Here is a 17915-nt window from a genome sequence, read left to right on the forward strand (position 1 = left end):
CTCTGCAAATGTTTCACGGTGCAGTTTTTTGTGTAGCCTGAAATAAACACAAGTGTACTCCGATGCATCGCACCAATCCATGTTCGTACGCAGTGTCTTTCTGAAGAAAAAGACATCAAAAGTTTGAATAAGAATTTTTACAGTAGTCTATTAAAAAACTGGTTATGTTTACCTCTATGTTTTTTTTTTTGTTTGTTTCCTTTAGTTCTTTTCAGGTTTTGCTGTTTTTTCATTCTGTTAAAAAAAAAAAGTGACATTGTTATGAAAGTTAGAAAAAAGTTGATTGTCTGTTAGAATTATAAATGTATACAGGGGCGGACTGGCAATCACAGAACGGCTGGTACTCCAGGACGGCCGGCGGGCCAGCCCACCACCCACCACATCAGTCCAAAAATACGTCATGACGAGGAAAAAAAACATAAATCGCACTGGATTGTAAGTCGCATTCATTTAGAACCAAGAACCAAGAGAAAACATTACCGTCTACAGCCGCGAGAGGGCGCTCCATGTTTTCAATGGTAGACTAAAGGAGCACTGAGCAGCATAGAGCGCCCTCTCGCGGCTGTAGACGGTTATGTTTTCTCTTGGTTCATGTCAAATTAATTTTGATAGGACCAGCCAAACTATGAAAAAAAAGTGCGACTTATAGTCCGGAAAATACAGTAAGTATGGAACATGAGAGGAGAAAGAGATACTTGCTAGGGATAATGTTAGGAAGTGATATTCAGGTTGCTACATTTTTAATGATTACAGTTAAAACAGCTAAACTTCAACATTTTAGCTGGAAAATGCCACTTGCAGTAGCTAATATTAAGAAATATTTTGTGCTTTTACTTATAAAAATGTTGGTAACGTTACAGTTAATGCTTCCAAACTTTGAAGATTTTGAATACAGAAGTTACATTTGTAATGGTGTATTTTCATTTAGATGTGGTATTATTATTTGTGCAGTAAGATTAATTACTGCATAAATTAATTAAGATTATTAAGTAGCTATATTATATAAAATCTACTGTTGGGTAAGTACATTTTGTATTATTTGATTAACGTGCTTGAGTTTTAATAGTTTGACAAGAAGGAACCGAGAGGAATGATGCCCACGTTGTCAACTGAAATTCACTGAGTAAGGCTAAAATGAGCTAACGTTAGAAGGCTAAAAGTTACTTATATTGATGTAATTTTTATTGGTACGCTTTAATTATTCAGGGGACATCACAGCCCACCTGTCTTATCAGAAATGTCCTGTTCACTTGCTCACAGTTACACACCTAGTTAAGGGTCTTTCTCAAGGGCATCATCACATTAAAGCACACAATCTTTTATACAATAAAAATTAAATCTAATGCATGTTGATTCCTTTTTTTTAATGTTTCATTCATGATTCATTCATCTTGTTCCAAGTTTTTTTTTTTTTTGCTGTAGACCATAAAGATATTTTGAAAATAAGTGCAAGTCATTTATCTTTTTATTTTTTTTATTTTAAAAATAAATACATTCTCTTCCCTTCAAGTGAAGTGAATGCAGCGATGGCAGAACACCTGAAGCACTCTCCAAGAAGAGCTGAGGGTGGAGGTTACACAAGAAATGAGCCAAACAGCTGTAATGTGTTATATGTGGGATAGTTCACCCAAAAATTAAAAGTGTCATAATTTTCTCACCCTCGTGTTACTACAAACCTGTATAATTTCTATGTTCTGCTTGACACAAAGATATTTGGAAGAATGTTTGTAACTAAGCAGATCTCGTAATCTTAACGATCATGATAATTTTTCCCACAATGGCAGTTAATGATTTGTGAGATTGTGAGATCTGCTTGGTTACAAACATTCTTCCAAATATCTTTGTGTTTATAAGACAACTGGGTAAGTCAATTAAGATTAATAAAGACATGATAAAAAGAAAACCTCTTTTAACATTCCAGTCGAACACACGTGAACGCATTCTCAGAAACGTAAACTTTGAATTATAAACAGTAAAAGAAAGATTCATATGACTCAAATGATTCGCGGACCCGCTCTGAAGTCCCGATCTGACTCGAATGATTCGCGAACCCGCTCTGAAGTCCCGATCTGACTCAAATGATTCGCGAACCCGCTCTGAAGTCCCGATCTGACTCGAATGATTCGCGAACCCGTTCTGAAGTCGCGATATGACTCAAATGATTCGCGGACCCGCTCTGAAGTCGCGATCTGACTCAAATGATTCGCGAACCCGCTCTGAAGTCCCGATCTGACTCATATGACTCAAATGATTCGCAGACCCGCTCTGATGTCGCGATCTGATTCACAACAATAATTTTCAAATAACAAAATATAAGAAAAATAGAGACAGAGAACATTTCAGCAACATAAAAAAAAAAAAAAAAATGAAGTCCCGATCGAACTCAAATGATTCGCGAGCCCGCTCTGATGTCATAACAGCATATTATATAATCTATTCCATGCTATCTTGGAATAAAACCTGTTTTTTTTTTTGTTTTTTTTTTAATCCATTTCATAATTAGTTTATTCATGGTTGAGCTTAGACCAAGAGCAGAGAAAGACACTCACTCCAACTCAACTTTAAATTACTTTTAAGCGCCCCAAGTCAGATTTTTTTTTTTGTCAAACCACCATCAGAAGAAGACAAAATACCTGACAGTACAGAGAGTGCTTAAGTTGAGTGTTTAAATCAACAGTACACAAAGATGGCGCAGACAGATTGTCGTCTAGTTTCCGCACGCCGATTACTTTGGGCCAGGTTTAGTCAAAGTCCAGGGCCGTTTTTTATTCCCAGTCCGTCCCTGAATATATATATATATATTTTTTAAAGGTTTAGTTTTGGTATTTTCAGATCAGGGAAACCTGTAATGCAACAGCACTGTATGTTGGGGCACCGCCCACAAAGAATATATATATATATATATATATATATATAAGGGATGCACTGGTTGACCGGTGTAGCAGTCGATTCAGTTCCCCTCGGAATGTCTGTTTCCCCTCGGGTTGCCAGGTCCGTGTAATAAACCCAACCAAATAGTTAATTAAACATTTTCCCAAAGTAGCCTAAATTCTGCGGATTTTGGCAACATTCCCGCATGAAAATACACCAAACACACCTGGATGTAAGGAAAGAAAAAAGGGACAAATTTCTTGATACACTGCAGCATAGTAAAATGATTCTCACACTCCCGTTTATGTTCTTTTTTTTTTTTTTTTTTTCATCTTGCAGTTGTTCCGTTATTTTTGTCTTATGTTTTTACATTTCAAGTTGAAAACCCTCTCTATTTTCAATTTTAAGATTTAGGACGGTATTTTGAACTATTTGACTTGCCGTACATCCAGTCACGCTTCTTGCGCACGCTAGTTCTGATTGTACGTATAGTAACCCGGCAAATACGCAAGAGTTGTAGTATGTTTGCGTAAAGTGGAATAGACATTCCGTGGGGTCTTTTTTCGGCCGATTTTTCCGAAGTGCGCTCGCGTGCACAAAGACTACATTGTAATCGTTCACTATCATGTCATTTGTGTGGAAGTATTTCGAAATCTATGCGCAGGAAACGGGCAGCTGATCAGCACTGGAAATGCAGAGTTTCATGTCTGAGGCACAGATAGCAGGAAGCGAACAGCCGTTAGTGTACTGGCACACAAATAAGAGTCCCTTTCCTGCGCACTAAAGCTGCGCGAGCGTATACTGTACAGGTCCGCGCCCTGAACACGAGTAGACCGTGAAGAGATGTTCAGATCAACTTCTCACGTGCTGGATGAGAAACGAAACCGACTAAACGGTGACAAAACTGAAATGTTTTTTTTTTTTTTTTTTGTAAATTAAAACTTGCATACACTTTTAAAAAGCCATTAATTTCAGATGGTTACGGTTATTGTTTTCAATAGCCAAAAGCCAGTTTGGAATATTAAATACCAAATAAACATCTTGTTTATGCACACTTTGCTTCTTACTCGTTTGTTGCTTAAAAGATTATATATATAAAAAAAATGGAAATCGGTTTCGGAATCGGCCAGTTTGCTTGTAAAAAAATCGTTATCGGCCATGAAGAATCATGATCGTGTTTTCTGAAAGTCATCAGCTAATTTGTGTGACCAACTTAACAGAGTGAAATCTGCGTGGCAAAATTCCCAATAGTGTGGATTTCATTTCGAAATGACCGGATTTCTACTGTAAAAAATTTGCTGAACAATGGTAAACATTACCGCAGCGGAGTTGAAAATGAAGAGATCACCAGATCACAGACTCACATCAACCACAAAGCTGCACAAACCAGCAGCGGAACGACAGGAATCAGGAAAGACGACCGCTATGATTCCAGCGCTCTCATACGAAACATCTGAGTCCACACACACCTGAAGATCTAATAAAACACACATCAGTCTATATATCAGATCTATCTCTCTCTAGAATGTAAATGAAAGATGCATACCAAATGAAAATGAATCAAGGGGTAAAGTAACATTTACCTGTGACATGTACAGTGAATTCTGATGGACTCTTTGAGGTAAATCTGGTGTATCCTTCTCTTTTAGACTACGAATGTGTAGGTAACACCAGTCTACTAAATATTTATAAATTCTATATCTCTATCGGGAGTCCTTTCTAGGATCCACTAGAGTTTCAGTATTATTTCTTCTGAGTTTCAATGACTGAAATATCCATCCAGTATATAAACATTTGGACATCAGAAACAGCTGATCCTGCAGGAGCACAAACTGATCCAGAGTCAAAAAGCACGGTGTCATTCTGAGCAAATAAACCTGAAACACTAATCAGAATGGGAGGCAGAATGTGTATGAATGTGTGAAAATGTAAAATTTCCAGATAATAATTTTCTGCCAAATTAAGTTAGAGTCACAGTTTTGTAGCACTGAAGGTTTTTACAAGAAAGATTAACAAATGATTGACTGGATGAATCCTACCTTTCAGATTCAGCAGAAATAGCACAATCAGAGAATGTTTGGGTTTCATGTCAGATTCACTCAGTATTATGAATTAATACAGTCTGGTGTTTGTATTTGTCTGCAATGATTCTTTGATGTGGAAGCGAATGTTTTCTCAAGAAGACTGAAGACTGGTTAGAAGTAACATGAGGAACTCACAGAAAAACCCACATCAACACAAATGAGGAAAATTCTCCACAAACCTCACACCAACCTTAAAATGTCTATTAATATAAAAATCAAAATAACTTCCTGGATTCTTATGAAATAAAAATGAGTAATAAACTTTATTTGTAGCATGACATGAGTGAGAAACAAATGACAAGTGGAGTACCATCAGTCTGTGAATTTATGGGTTTATTTAAGAAATATTTTATTATTATTTTAATCAGTCTTCTTAATTTTTTAAAAGAGATCTACAAAATATATTTTTTTACATAACTTAAGATCTGAATAAGAAAATATATGCAAATATAAAATTCTTAAAATTTTTCAACACAAACGTAAAGGTATCGACTGAATAATTGATAGATACATCAAAACACCATGAAATAAATTTTCTTCAGACACAACAGATCAGAAATCAAATTCACTTATACATATTGGAAAATAAAATATATTAGTACTAGTGAAATAAAAAAATAATGAAATTTTTAAGTTGCGAGAGCAGGGTAAAATAATATTTTTAAAAGAGTATATGAACAAATGAATAAACATACTAAACGTGAGAAATCCAAAAGCTTTCTGACCCTCCACGGACAGCAAAAGTCCAGAAAGGTACCAAGAAAATAGACAAAATAGTCCATGTGGCATCAGTGATTCATGAGTATCACATGCATTGAGTATCATGAGTATCATGGCGCACTGGCATGCTTTGCTCAGAAAGTAAACAAAGCACAGCGCATGTGTGTGCTACATCAGCATCAACCGAAAGAAATGTAATTTACAAAATTAGATCAGATAAGCATAAATAAAAATCTGACCAAAATTCCTGTGTGGGGACACTGGCTGAACAACTCCACTTTTTTCCACTTAAGCAGCTTTAAACAGGAATAAGTTTAAATAATATTAAACAGTTATTAATGGAAACAAAAATAAATTCTGCTGTAAAGCAGCTCTAAAACGAGGACAATGGTAAAGAGTTAATATTTTAGTCCAAGGCAGTTCATCCTTGATTCAGTGATGTCATCATCATTCTAATAAACTTGAAGTCTATTAAAATTACCCATACCTAAAAACAGTACTTCCCTCAATTGGTCAATCCTTTTGACTTCAGTCTGAAGAAACAATCATTTATTTATTTTATTTTTTTGGTTACTCCTTCAATCTAGACCCTTCTCTCTTTAAATGTGTTATTAATTTCTTGCCAAATTTTCATTCATAAAATGTACATTTAAAAAAAATTGTTGAGGTGTATGTTGATGTGTATGTAAACTTTTTAAAAAACTCTTATAATTCGATTGCATGCAATACACTATCATAGTCATTTTAATCCAAATGCTGGATCGAATGTAAAGTCAGTGCTTTAAGTGGGCCGGTACGCACCCGTACTCAGTACCACCACTTCCAAATATAGCTCTTGAGCGTACCACCACCTCTCCGTGCGCCTAGAATGTGCTTTTAGCGTACCGGTACGTTCATTTGGACATCTAATAGAGGTTTTAATCCTTTGCCTGCGCTAACACTTTTCAGAGCGCCCTTTACAATGCACGCTTCCTAATTCGTCGCACCGAGAGCAGAGACTACATTACCCATACACCCTTGAGTTTTACAAGTGAAAAGCACATGCGTCGCTTTTGCTGCTGTCAGTGTCAACAACTCAACGTGACCGGAGAGAGTGTGTGAAACGCGTACACTCAGAAGCAAGCTAATGAAGTAATGCAGCAGCTCTTTCTAAAGGTATTTTTTTTAAATCCTTTTGCACATTTTATTTATGTTCAGTAGTTCTTTCTAGCCCAAGCAAATCCACAAACTAATAAAATGATTTATTTTTAAGGTCGCCTGTTGGGTGCTGTATATAAAACCCCTTCAATATAGTTGTTGTTACCTCAGGGGATGAGGGGAGTCATCAAAAAAATAAAAAAAAATAATAATAATTGGCTATAATAGAGTACCGGTGTTGTACCCAATTTTGACCCCCTGCCAAATTATTACCCCCCTCGTTCAAATCGTTACCTGATTGCCTAATAAATTCCCTCAGGTGTGTGATTTCACATAGAGCAGCTCTTACTACACAGAGCCGATGTTAACGGAGAAGATGCGCAAATCCACATTCATTTTCAGCATTTATTTGTGCATCTTCTCTATTAACAACGGTTCTGTGTAGTAACAGCTGCTCTATGTGAAATCACGCACCTGAGGGAATTTACCGCTGATTAGAGAACCGGCTTTACTGACGAGATGCGCATTAACGATCGGCCGATCGTGATCGGAGTAGTCCTAAATAAAATAAATATACCTACAATAATTTCTGTACGACCGTTAAATCCTATGTATCACGTTGAGTGGCCTGTTCATGCGCTTTAAACAGTGTGCATGCGTGTGTCTGAGAGTGCATCATGTCTGCAGCCAGACCCTCCCTCTTTTGGGACACTTAAAGCACTGTTGCAGTCAAAACAAAATGTATTCAGACGCCTTCAACATTTCTCACGTTATCACAGTTTATTCGCTTTAAAGCTGCGGTAGGTAACTTTTGACGCTCTAGCGGTTAATAAACAGAACTGCTTGCGTCTTGCGGAAGAACATCGTAGCCGGAACTACTTCTCTCTGTTTATGTCTATGAAGAATCACAAAGGTGCTGGGTTACTCCGCCGCGGTACCCCCGAAGCAATCTAAAATAGTCCGAATATAAACACTTATTATAGGTGCACCCTAGTGATTCAGGACAAGCTAAAAACACGGTTTGGAAAATGGATTCATGGTGTACTCGCTTATTATATACATTTTTCTACATTTTGAACACAAACAAAGTTACGGACCGCAGCTCTGATTGGTTGTTTCTTACCGGGAGCGATGGAGTTTCTGCAAATGGCAATAGGACACTGGGAGGAGCCAGAGGAGCTTGATTTTTACACAGATTATCATCACATGTCCACACCTGCACTGGTTCCAGACTCATGTTCTTCTGTTGTTTCAGCTGTGGCTTCCAAGTGAGCTTCAGAGAGGATTTAAATGACCTTTCGCTGGTCATCAATCCTCAAGGATGCCTCGTTGGGAGTCTGCAAGAGTACTTCAAAGTGAGTGACATCACTGCCAACATCATTTTCTGATTGGCTGATGTCTGTGTTGTTTGTTTTCTCCAGAAATCTTTGTTTGAATGCTCTTGCAGTGAGTGTGCCAGTAATGTGGCTTTGGATATGCTGGAACTAATCAGTCTTTCAGCTGTTGATTAGTTGGTACTAAACATAAGCTAGTCTACACCTTGAGATGATTTGAATCTCTATATAAGCTGGTGCTTCTGTTCATGTGCTTTGACATCACATCCTCGATGCAGAAGCTGAAGAATCGACTGGAAGTTCCAGAAGGTACAAGACAAGTGTGGATCAGTCCATCACACGCCTGCCCTCTGCTGGACACTTATGGAACAATCACAAACAACAAAGTACCCTGATTTGCTCATAAAAACTGCTTTTCGAAGATGTTTAAGCATTGAAGATTTACCGAAGTGTTATTTATTTATTCATTTTTTGATGTATCATTTACAACAGAGACAAGAGAGATTAGACTCTTAAAGAGAAAAGGCCCAAAGCAACAGCAAGAGAGAAGGAAGGAGAGGACTGAGACAAAGCACAAAAGGAAAGATATAGACAGCAATTCATAGATGGACTGATAAATAAGACTGATATACAGACTGACAGAGAGATAGATAAAATATTATAGGGAATGTTATAGAGAATGATAGATAGAATAATAGAACCATGGATAGACACAGCATTATACAGAATGATAGAAATATTAAAGATAGAACCACAGATTAATAGATGTAACAAACAAAAAACAATCAATAGATAGATATAGTCTGAATTAAATGCACTTTGTATAACATTTTAAGTGAAAAACATTTGCCTTGTGAAACATAGGCTTCAATTAATCTTGAGAAATATATTTTTTTCTCAATTCTGAACATAAATTAAACATTTCTACACCTTTTCATAATTCTCTTTGCACCAAACATATTTTTAGATGTGTGCAAGTCTAGACAGATAGATAGACAGACAGACAGACAGATAGATAGATAGATAGATAGATAGATAGATAGATAGATAGATAGATAGATAGATAGCACATTAGCATAACACATGTCAAGCACCGAATTACATTGATGAAAAAGTAGAAATTAAAGTCTGTAGTTGACTTTTTAAGAATTTCATGTCAACTAAGTTACACATTAAAGTGTAAATTCATGGTTATTTATCAAAACGATTTGAATAAACCCCATAATATTCATAACCCTGCACTTACCTTATATGTACATCCAATCGTCACCGTCAGATTTACCTCAGCTGGAAATAAACACAGCAACCGTCCCACTTAAGATTTTGGCGGGAGGAAATTGATAACGTGATTCAAACGCGGTTTCCGTTGGAGCGTTTCTGCTGGTGAGCTGAACTCACACTGACCTCTGCTGGCCGAGAGCGGAACTGCAGTTTGATAAAATCAGTATATGCTACACGACTATGTATTAGGCAAAATTAAAAACATTTACCTACTACACAGTATTTTATTATTCTCTACTTATATTATTTTTGCTTAAACTAAAGATTTGGAAGTCTTCACATTATATATAATAAGTAAAAACGAAGTTGTATTTTGTCATTACAAAGGGCAACAATTTATTAAAAACTATTCCTTATTTTTTTAATTATTTCATATTTCAAAACACAAAAAATTTGCATAGAATAACTCTGGAATTCCTAGATTAATATTGTTGTTTAGATGTATTGATTTTTTTGGAGCCTGTCGTCCAGCTTGCTTGCATCCTTGAATGTGAAAGCATCCTCAGACTTGTGCATGTGTAAGTGACGCCCATCACAAGTGTCTTTACAGTGGGGTGTTAAATGCTGAATAGACGGTTTCTCACATTCAAAGTCAAGGTGACAGATTACCTCCGGACACATTTTACTGCTCTCATAAACTCTTATGGGCCTCCTGCCGTCCTTTGTCAAAACTCCGGAGGTCATCAAACTCAGAAACAAGAGTGTAATGCAAAAGTGCAAGCGTTTTCTCCTTGAAACTCTCTAGCACTGACACACAAAACAGGTAACGCAACAGGAATGGAGTCCCAGAGATTTCATAACAAATTCAGAGAAGGTTTATTTGGTCTTTAATCCCCAGGCAGAGAAATCAATAAAGTGGTTGGATTACAAAAATATCATAATTTCAATTGTGTGTTTATGTCATAATAAAAGCCACACACTCGGTGAGCTTGCATAGTGAAATCAGTGAACACATTCACCTTCCTCAGCTTCACGATAATGCATAAAAAAAAAAAAACATTGCATATGTCTGTTGCCCTATTCCTTAGGGAAAGACAGATAGAGTATTTAGCATAAAAAGATATACATGTATGTGAAACATAGTGAAAAAAGAAATTCATGAATTCATTTCTAAATAGTTTGTTGCAAATTATCAGATTTAATTCAATGCAACAATTTACTTAAAAATGGATTCTATACCTATATCACGAATGAGGCCCAGATATGCAGCATAATGACAATTCCTAGTGTTTAAAAGTAAAAAAGAAAAAAAAGTAAATACTTTTGGAAAGTACTTTTATAAAGCATACACATTTCACAGATTAGAGTTTCGCTACTGATTTGATTTTACGGCAACATTGAAAACCCATAAGAAGTGATTTGGTTTGATTGTATTTGGCAAGAAAAACCCTGCAGGAGGAAGATCTGGTCTCCTCATCATCATCAGAAGAAGGGCTCAGTCCAGCACAGGAAAGCTTGAGGTGGGAATCAAAGCAGCGTGCATCTCTCTTTCAAACTCTTCTTATTCTTGCCGCTCTTCTTCCCGTTCTTCTCCTTGTTCTCGGACATCTTCTTCGCCCGCACCTCCCTCATCAGATCAAAGAAGACCTGTGAAGAACAAAACACACTATAGAGTAAATATGGCGAGAGCATGCATTCTGAAAGCATCAGGATATTTAATGCACAAACCTTATCCACATTGGCTCTGGTTTTGGCTGATGTTTCTACATACTGGACGGACCACTCGTCCGCTTTGGTTCGTGCCTCGTCCGCAGAAACCTGTCTCCTGTCCTCCAAATCAGACTTATTCCCCACCAATAACAGAGGGATTTTATCATCCTCCGCTTTCACTCTCAGGATCTGCTCCCTGTGTGGACCAGCAGCACAAACACAATAATTACAACTCGTAAGGCTGCACTTACTTGATTAAAAATACAGAAAAATTGTGTTAAATTATTGCAATTTAAAATAACTGTTTTCTATGTGAATATCTTTTCAAATGTAATTTATATCGGTGATGCGCAGCTGTATTTTCTGCATCATTACTTCAGTCTTCAGTGTCACATGATCTTCAGAAATCGGTTTAATATTCTGATTTACTGCTCAAGAAACTTTTCTGATTATTATAAATGTTGAATAATAGTTTGTATTTATTTATTTTTTGTGTAAACCGTTATACACTTCCATTCTAATGTTTGGGGTGAGTACTTGCATTAAATTGATAAGAAATGGCAATAAATATATTTATAAAGATTTCTATTTGTATTCATAAATTATATATATATATATATATATATATAAAAAAAGCTAATCATTTATTTTTGTATTTTTCAGAAACTACGAGTGGCAGTATACACAATATAGTAAACAACTCCAAGAACGATAAGAGTTTCACTTTTTATTACCAATGAATCTATGACATTTCTAGATATTTGTGATTATTTATTTTTTTATTTTTTTATTAATTTGCTCACAAATAGCTTTTTCTAGCCAATAAAACATGTTTGAGCTTGACATAACTAGAATCTGAATGTTAATTGTAAGTTGTTCATAAATATATATATATTTTTTTATGATTTTATTAATGGGCATGACTTGAAATCAGACATTTAAAATTCCCTTTTATATCCAACAAAATATTTCTGTAACGGCAAAGCTGTTCATTTTCAACGTTTTCAACGAGTGGCAATAAAGATAAAATATAAAAGGACTTTTAAATATTAAAATATTTAATTATTTTTCCACTCGTATTTCATTACAAAGTTTTAATACTTTAGTTCTTAACACAACTAGAAAATTATTCATTATAAAAATCACCAATATTTGTTTTGTTGTAGTTTAAGATTTTAAGAATTTCCATGACTTTTCCTGGTTTAGAAATCACACTTTTGGAATTCTCTCATTTATTTATGTTTTCCGGTCATTGTCTATTTGTTTACTTATAATTTACGATTTAATTAATTTCTAAGACTTCTCCAGATCTAGAAATAACACTTTTGAAAAATCCTCTCATATATTGAGGTTTCTCCCCATTTTGACTCATAAATAAAATACCAGTTGTAAGAGGAAAGAGTTAAAGAAAGAAATATAATCTCAGTTTTCACTCATTTTAAAGCTGGTTTTGTCTCAACACTGGGTCTGTATCTGGGAGCTTCAGAGTTTAGTTTTGGGCTGTAATGATAACATCATTCTGAGAACATACAGTGCAGTAACCTCGTGAAGATCTGACCTGAAGTCTGACGAGGCGCTGAAGGACTCGGGCTCTGTGATGGAGAAAACCAGAAGGAAACCCTCTCCGCTGCGGAAGTAGTTGTCCCTGATGGCAGCGTAGTCTTCCTGCCCCGCCGTATCCAAAATATCAATCTGCACCTCCTCTCCATCCAGCACCACCTTCTTCCGGTAACTGTCTGCTTTGGTGGGCTCATAGTCCTCCACAAACTGAGCCGAGCAAAGCATTAGTTACAGGATCAGTGCTGTTATTGTTAACTAAAACCAACACTTTTAAACGTCATATTATTTATTAACAATAATGGTTATATAAAATAAAATGTAAACATTAGATTGCAAATATAGGTAGAATTTGATTTATTTTATTTCAGTTTAAGTTTTGGTCATTTTAGCAGTGAGGTTAACTGAAATAAAATAAATGGGGCGCAACAGAAATATATATATATATATTCAACAAGTCAACAGCGCAAACAAAATTGCTAAAACTTTAAAATAATAAATAAAAAAATGAGTTAAAACTATAATAATACATAAAAAAGAACAGTACTTGGAATACAGAAAGTTGTGACAGGTGTGTAAGTGAAGATATTTTGAAAGAACTATTCCTGTAGCTTAAAGAGGCTCTATTATTCTCTTTTACAAAGTCTTGATGGTTTTGTTTAGGGGGTGTTTCTAGAAAAAGCTCTCATACTAGTTTGAAAAACACATTATTTTCCATATATTTGACATTATTACAACACCTCTCTCCCCAGTGTGGCATGAACGGCTCAAATAGTTCCTGTATCAAATGAAGACCCGCCCTCTGAAACACGAAATGTGCAGCGACTGTTGAGCTGGGTCAGTGTGTGTGTGTTGTGATTGGTGAGCTGGGCCAGTGTGTGTGTGTTGTGATTGGTGAGCTGGGTCAGTGTGTGTGTGTGTTGTGATTGGTGAGCTGGGTCAGTGTGAGTGTGTTGTGATTGGTGAGCTGGGTCAGTGTGTGTGTGTTGTGACTGGTGAGCTGGGCCAGTGTGTGTTGTGATTGGTGAGCTGGGTCAGTGTGTGTGTGTTGTGATTGGTGAGCTGGGCCAGTGTGTGTGTGTGTTGCGATTGGTGAGCTGGGTCAGTGTGTGTGTGTTGTGATTGGTGAGCTGGGTCAGTGTGTGTGTGTTGTGATTGGTGAGCTGGGTCAGTGTGTGTGTGTTGTGATTGGTGAGCTGGGTCAGTGTGTGTGTGTTGTGATTGGTGAGCTGGGTCAGTGTGTGTGTGTTGTGATTGGTGAGCTGGGTCAGTGTGTGTGTGTTGTGATTGGTGAGCTGGGTCAGTGTGTGTGTGTTGCGATTGGTGAGCTGGGTCAGTGTGTGTGTGTGTTGCGATTGGTGAGCTGGGTCAGTGTGTGTGTGTTGTGATTGGTGAGCTGGGTCAGTGTGTGTGTGTTGTGATTGGTGAGCTGGGTCAGTGTGTGTGTGTTGTGATTGGTGAGCTGGGTCAGTGTGTGTGTGTTGCGATTGGTGAGCTGGGTCAGTGTGTGTGTGTTGCGATTGGTGAGCTGGGTCAGTGTGTGTGTGTTGCGATTGGTGAGCTGGGTCAGTGTGTGTGTGTTGCGATTGGTGAGCTGGGTCAGTGTGTGTGTGTTGCGATTGGTGAGCTGGGTCAGTGTGTGTGTGTTGCGATTGGTGAGCTGGGTCAGTGTGTGTATGTTGTGATTGGTGAGCTCGGTCAGTGTGTGTGTGTTGTGATTGGTGAGCTGGGTCAGTGTGTGTGTGTGTTGTGATTGGTGAGCTGGGTCAGTGTGTGTGTGTGTTGTGATTGGTGAGCTGGGTCAGTGTGTGTGTGTTGTGATTGGTGAGCTGGGCCAGTGTGTGTGTGTGTTGTGATTGGTGAGCTGGGTCAGTGTGAGTGTGTTGTGATTGGCGAGCTGGGTCAGTGTGTGTGTGTGTTGTGATTGGTGAGCTGGGTCAGTGTGTGTGTGTTGTGATTGGTGAGCTGGGCCAGTGTGTGTGTGTTGTGATTGGTGAGCTGGGTCAGTGTGTGTGTGTGTTGTGATTGGTGAGCTGGGTCAGTGTGAGTGTGTTGTGATTGGTGAGCTGGGCCAGTGTGTGTTGTGATTGGTGAGCTGGGTCAGTGTGTGTGTGTTGCGATTGGTGAGCTGGGCCAGTGTGTGTGTGTGTTGCGATTGGTGAGCTGGGTCAGTGTGTGTGTGTTGTGATTGGTGAGCTGGGTCAGTGTGTGTGTGTGTTGTGATTGGTGAGCTGGGTCAGTGTGTGTGTGTTGTGATTGGTGAGCTGGGTCAGTGTGTGTGTGTTGTGATTGGTGAGCTGGGCCAGTGTGAGTGTGTTGTGATTGGTGAGCTGGGCCAGTGTGTGTGTGTTGTGATTGGTGAGCTGGGTCAGTGTGTGTGTGTGTTGTGATTGGTGAGCTGGGTCAGTGTGAGTGTGTTGTGATTGGTGAGCTGGGTCAGTGTGTGTGTGTTGTGATTGGTGAGCTGGGTCAGTGTGTGTGTGTTGTGATTGGTGAGCTGGGTCAGTGTGTGTGTGTTGTGATTGGTGAGCTGGGTCAGTGTGTGTGTGTTGTGATTGGTGAGCTGGGTCAGTGTGTGTGTGTTGCGATTGGTGAGCTGGGCCAGTTTGTGTGTGTTGCGATTGGTGAGCTGGGCCAGTGTGTGTTGTGATTGGTGAGCTGGGTCAGTGTGTGTGTGTTGTGATTGGTGAGCTGGGCCAGTGTGAGTGTGTTGTGATTGGTGAGCTGGGCCAGTGTGTGTGTGTTGTGATTGGTGAGCTGGGCCAGTGTGAGTGTGTTGTGATTGGTGAGCTGGGTCAGTGTGTGTGTGTTGTGATTGGTGAGCTGGGTCAGTGTGTGTGTGTTGTGATTGGTGAGCTGGGCCAGTGTGTGTGTGTTGTGATTGGTGAGCTGGGTCAGTGTGTGTGTGTTGTGATTGGTGAGCTGGGCCAGTGTGAGTGTGTTGTGATTGGTGAGCTGGGCCAGTGTGAGTGTGTTGTGATTGGTGAGCTGGGCCAGTGTGTATGTGTTGCGATTGCAAATATTGCATCAAAATCAGATCAATTTGAGTGTGATTTAAACCCGGATGACTGTAACCACTCTAAATTTGTCTGCCTTGGGAACGCTAGCGTGTCTCCAACATAGTGATAACACTCGCTGCCTTCCCTAATACACCTCAACAAGGTCTCGTCCCATTCTTCCTATTTGTGATGTGACAAATCCCGGAAAATATTTTTTTGTATTCCAAACGAGTCGTTCATTGTAGTTTTTAAAAAGTGATTTCTGTTAAACAAAATATCTCCTTTTGAATTGGACTTTGAGCTTTGTACCTTTGCAGATCTTTTTTATGCTCAAACAGCAACATTTCAGACTAACTAAAGTTTGAAAAGAGAAAAAGCATAATAGGACCCCTTTAAATAAAGAGTATGAATTCTGCAGGAGCATGTGTGTCGGTGAGAGTGTGTTGAGCTCACCTCGTCATACATGAACTGCAGCGTCAGAGCTGATTTCCCCACGCCGCCGCTGCCCACCATGATCACCTTGTGCAGAACCAGCGAACTCTGGGTTTTGCTCTTATTAGCTGCCATGACTTTAGTCTTCTAGAAGAAGCAGAACCAGACTGCAAACATGCAAAAGAAAAATTATTAATAAAAAAAACATATATGCATATGAAATAATTGATATTATTGATAGCCTACATACAACATATCCAGTGACGCACTCCTCAAAATTACATTTAGTCATTTAGCAGACACTTTTATCCAATCTTCACAATTGTAAAGTGAATTTATACATTATAGTACAAGGTTATATTTTTTAGTGCTGAAATAGCACGTTCTCAGTATGCTACTGTTTACGAGTATAGCAATCATTGACTATGATGGTACGTAGTAAAAGTACCATTGCACAACTTTAGTCACTGAATTTTACTTCGCAATGGAAACATCTTCAGCGAATATTGATAATCATTAAGAAACAGAAAACAATAATATATCACAAAAAAGCGAGTTGTTTAAAAAATGACAAAAGCTATTCTTTCCACTTTTTCATTCGCGCGGAGACACCACCCCTTCCTCATTGTTTAGTCAAGAGCCCGCTTCTTCCAGATTTTGATTGGTTGAGCAGACAAACGATGAGGCGGGCCTCCTCAACTCGTGCTCTCATTGGCTGTCGTGACAGTCAATCACATAGTTTCTCCACAAAGACATAGGGGTGCTTCACCCAAGGAAATACCTCAAAACTGCAAAGTTGTTGTCTACGCAAGCCGATTAAACTTTTTCAAACTGATCCAAACAACATGAACTTTAATAGACCACTCACCGTAGGTTTGATCTGTCAGTACTCTTGGGCTATATTTGCACGTACGAACGATTAAAACATAATTCTGTCAACCGGGATCAGATCCACTACTCCAGTACAGCGAAGTCCCGCCCACCGGATATTCAAATCACAAGGATATGACGCATCACACCATGCGTCGCGTTTACTTTTATTAACGGTATCAAAGTAATTAGACATAAAATATTTACACAATTTGTGTCTAAATTTTTATTTATTTATTTATTTATTTTTGTTGTTGTTACATTTATATTTTATAAATGTAAATACTACGCAGGGTCTATTTTGTGTGAAATATTATTTCGGCAAGTGGGAGCGCTGTTTCACAACTTTCAACTTCATCAGTAATTGGACATGCAGTTCTAAAGCACAAAAATATTTATTGAAATAAAACTAAAAGAAAATGTAACTTTGGTCTTATTTATATACCTTTTTTTATATTTTCTATATTTAAAAATAACTAGATGTCAAAAAAAGTCTTATTAAGTGTTTTTTTAAGAGATAGAGAAACTATAAAGGGGGGTGTGTGTATATATATATATATATATATATATATATATATATATATATATATATATACTTTTTATATTTTCTCTATTGAAAAATAACTAGATGTCAAGAAAGTATTTATTTATATTTTAAGAGATAGTGATCTTTAGACGAGCTTCTGTGGCGCCTGCTTTACGAGTTCACACGTTCATTCACTCAAACCAGTTAAAAGTTTTGCTCATTTGCTTTCCATTTCTAAAACCTACTGGCTATAAATGGTTACATTCAGAGGGGATCCTTCCTATTTTCCAGACACAAATTTCGTCCTTTGTTTTTGTAGACATGAATATTTGACCTTGATTTAACCCAGATGATTCATAATCACCTGAAATTGTGTCTTTTGTAATAATTAGTAGAAAATGTTAAAATGGTCTTTTCTCGTTTAATACCAGTATGGTCTTAAATAAATGCATCA

General features: G+C 37.7%; 1 protein-coding gene across 1 annotated transcript; it reads right to left on the minus strand.

Moving 5' to 3' along the window:
• Nucleotides 1–10219: 10219 nt before the first annotated feature.
• Nucleotides 10220–17071, minus strand: LOC127968354 (ras-related protein Ral-B). Its single transcript, XM_052569518.1, has 5 exons — nucleotides 16934–17071; nucleotides 16087–16232; nucleotides 12636–12844; nucleotides 11096–11273; nucleotides 10220–11014 (listed from the first exon to the last, which is right to left on the minus strand). Exons 2-5 carry the CDS (start codon nucleotides 16198–16200, stop codon nucleotides 10895–10897), a joined length of 621 nt encoding a protein of 206 aa, XP_052425478.1. The 5' UTR covers nucleotides 16201–16232; nucleotides 16934–17071; the 3' UTR covers nucleotides 10220–10894.
• Nucleotides 17072–17915: the final 844 nt, after the last annotated feature.

This window comes from Carassius gibelio, chromosome B11 (genome assembly GCF_023724105.1).
Source record: "Carassius gibelio isolate Cgi1373 ecotype wild population from Czech Republic chromosome B11, carGib1.2-hapl.c, whole genome shotgun sequence".
Lineage (NCBI taxonomy): Eukaryota > Metazoa > Chordata > Actinopteri > Cypriniformes > Cyprinidae > Carassius > Carassius gibelio.

What these genes read in the sequence shown, in the direction of transcription:
- LOC127968354 (XM_052569518.1), bottom strand. Translation starts at nt 16,200, where the DNA reads ATGGCAGCTAATAAGAGCAAAACCCAGAGTTCGCTGGTTCTGCACAAG. An exon ending in AGCGCCTCGTCAGACTTCAG is followed by an intron (nt 11,274 to 12,635) that starts GTCAGATCTTCA and finishes TGGTCCACACAG; the next exon opens with GGAGCAGATCCTGAGAGTGA. An exon ending in CCAGAGCCAATGTGGATAAG is followed by an intron (nt 11,015 to 11,095) that starts GTTTGTGCATTA and finishes TGTTCTTCACAG; the next exon opens with GTCTTCTTTGATCTGATGAG.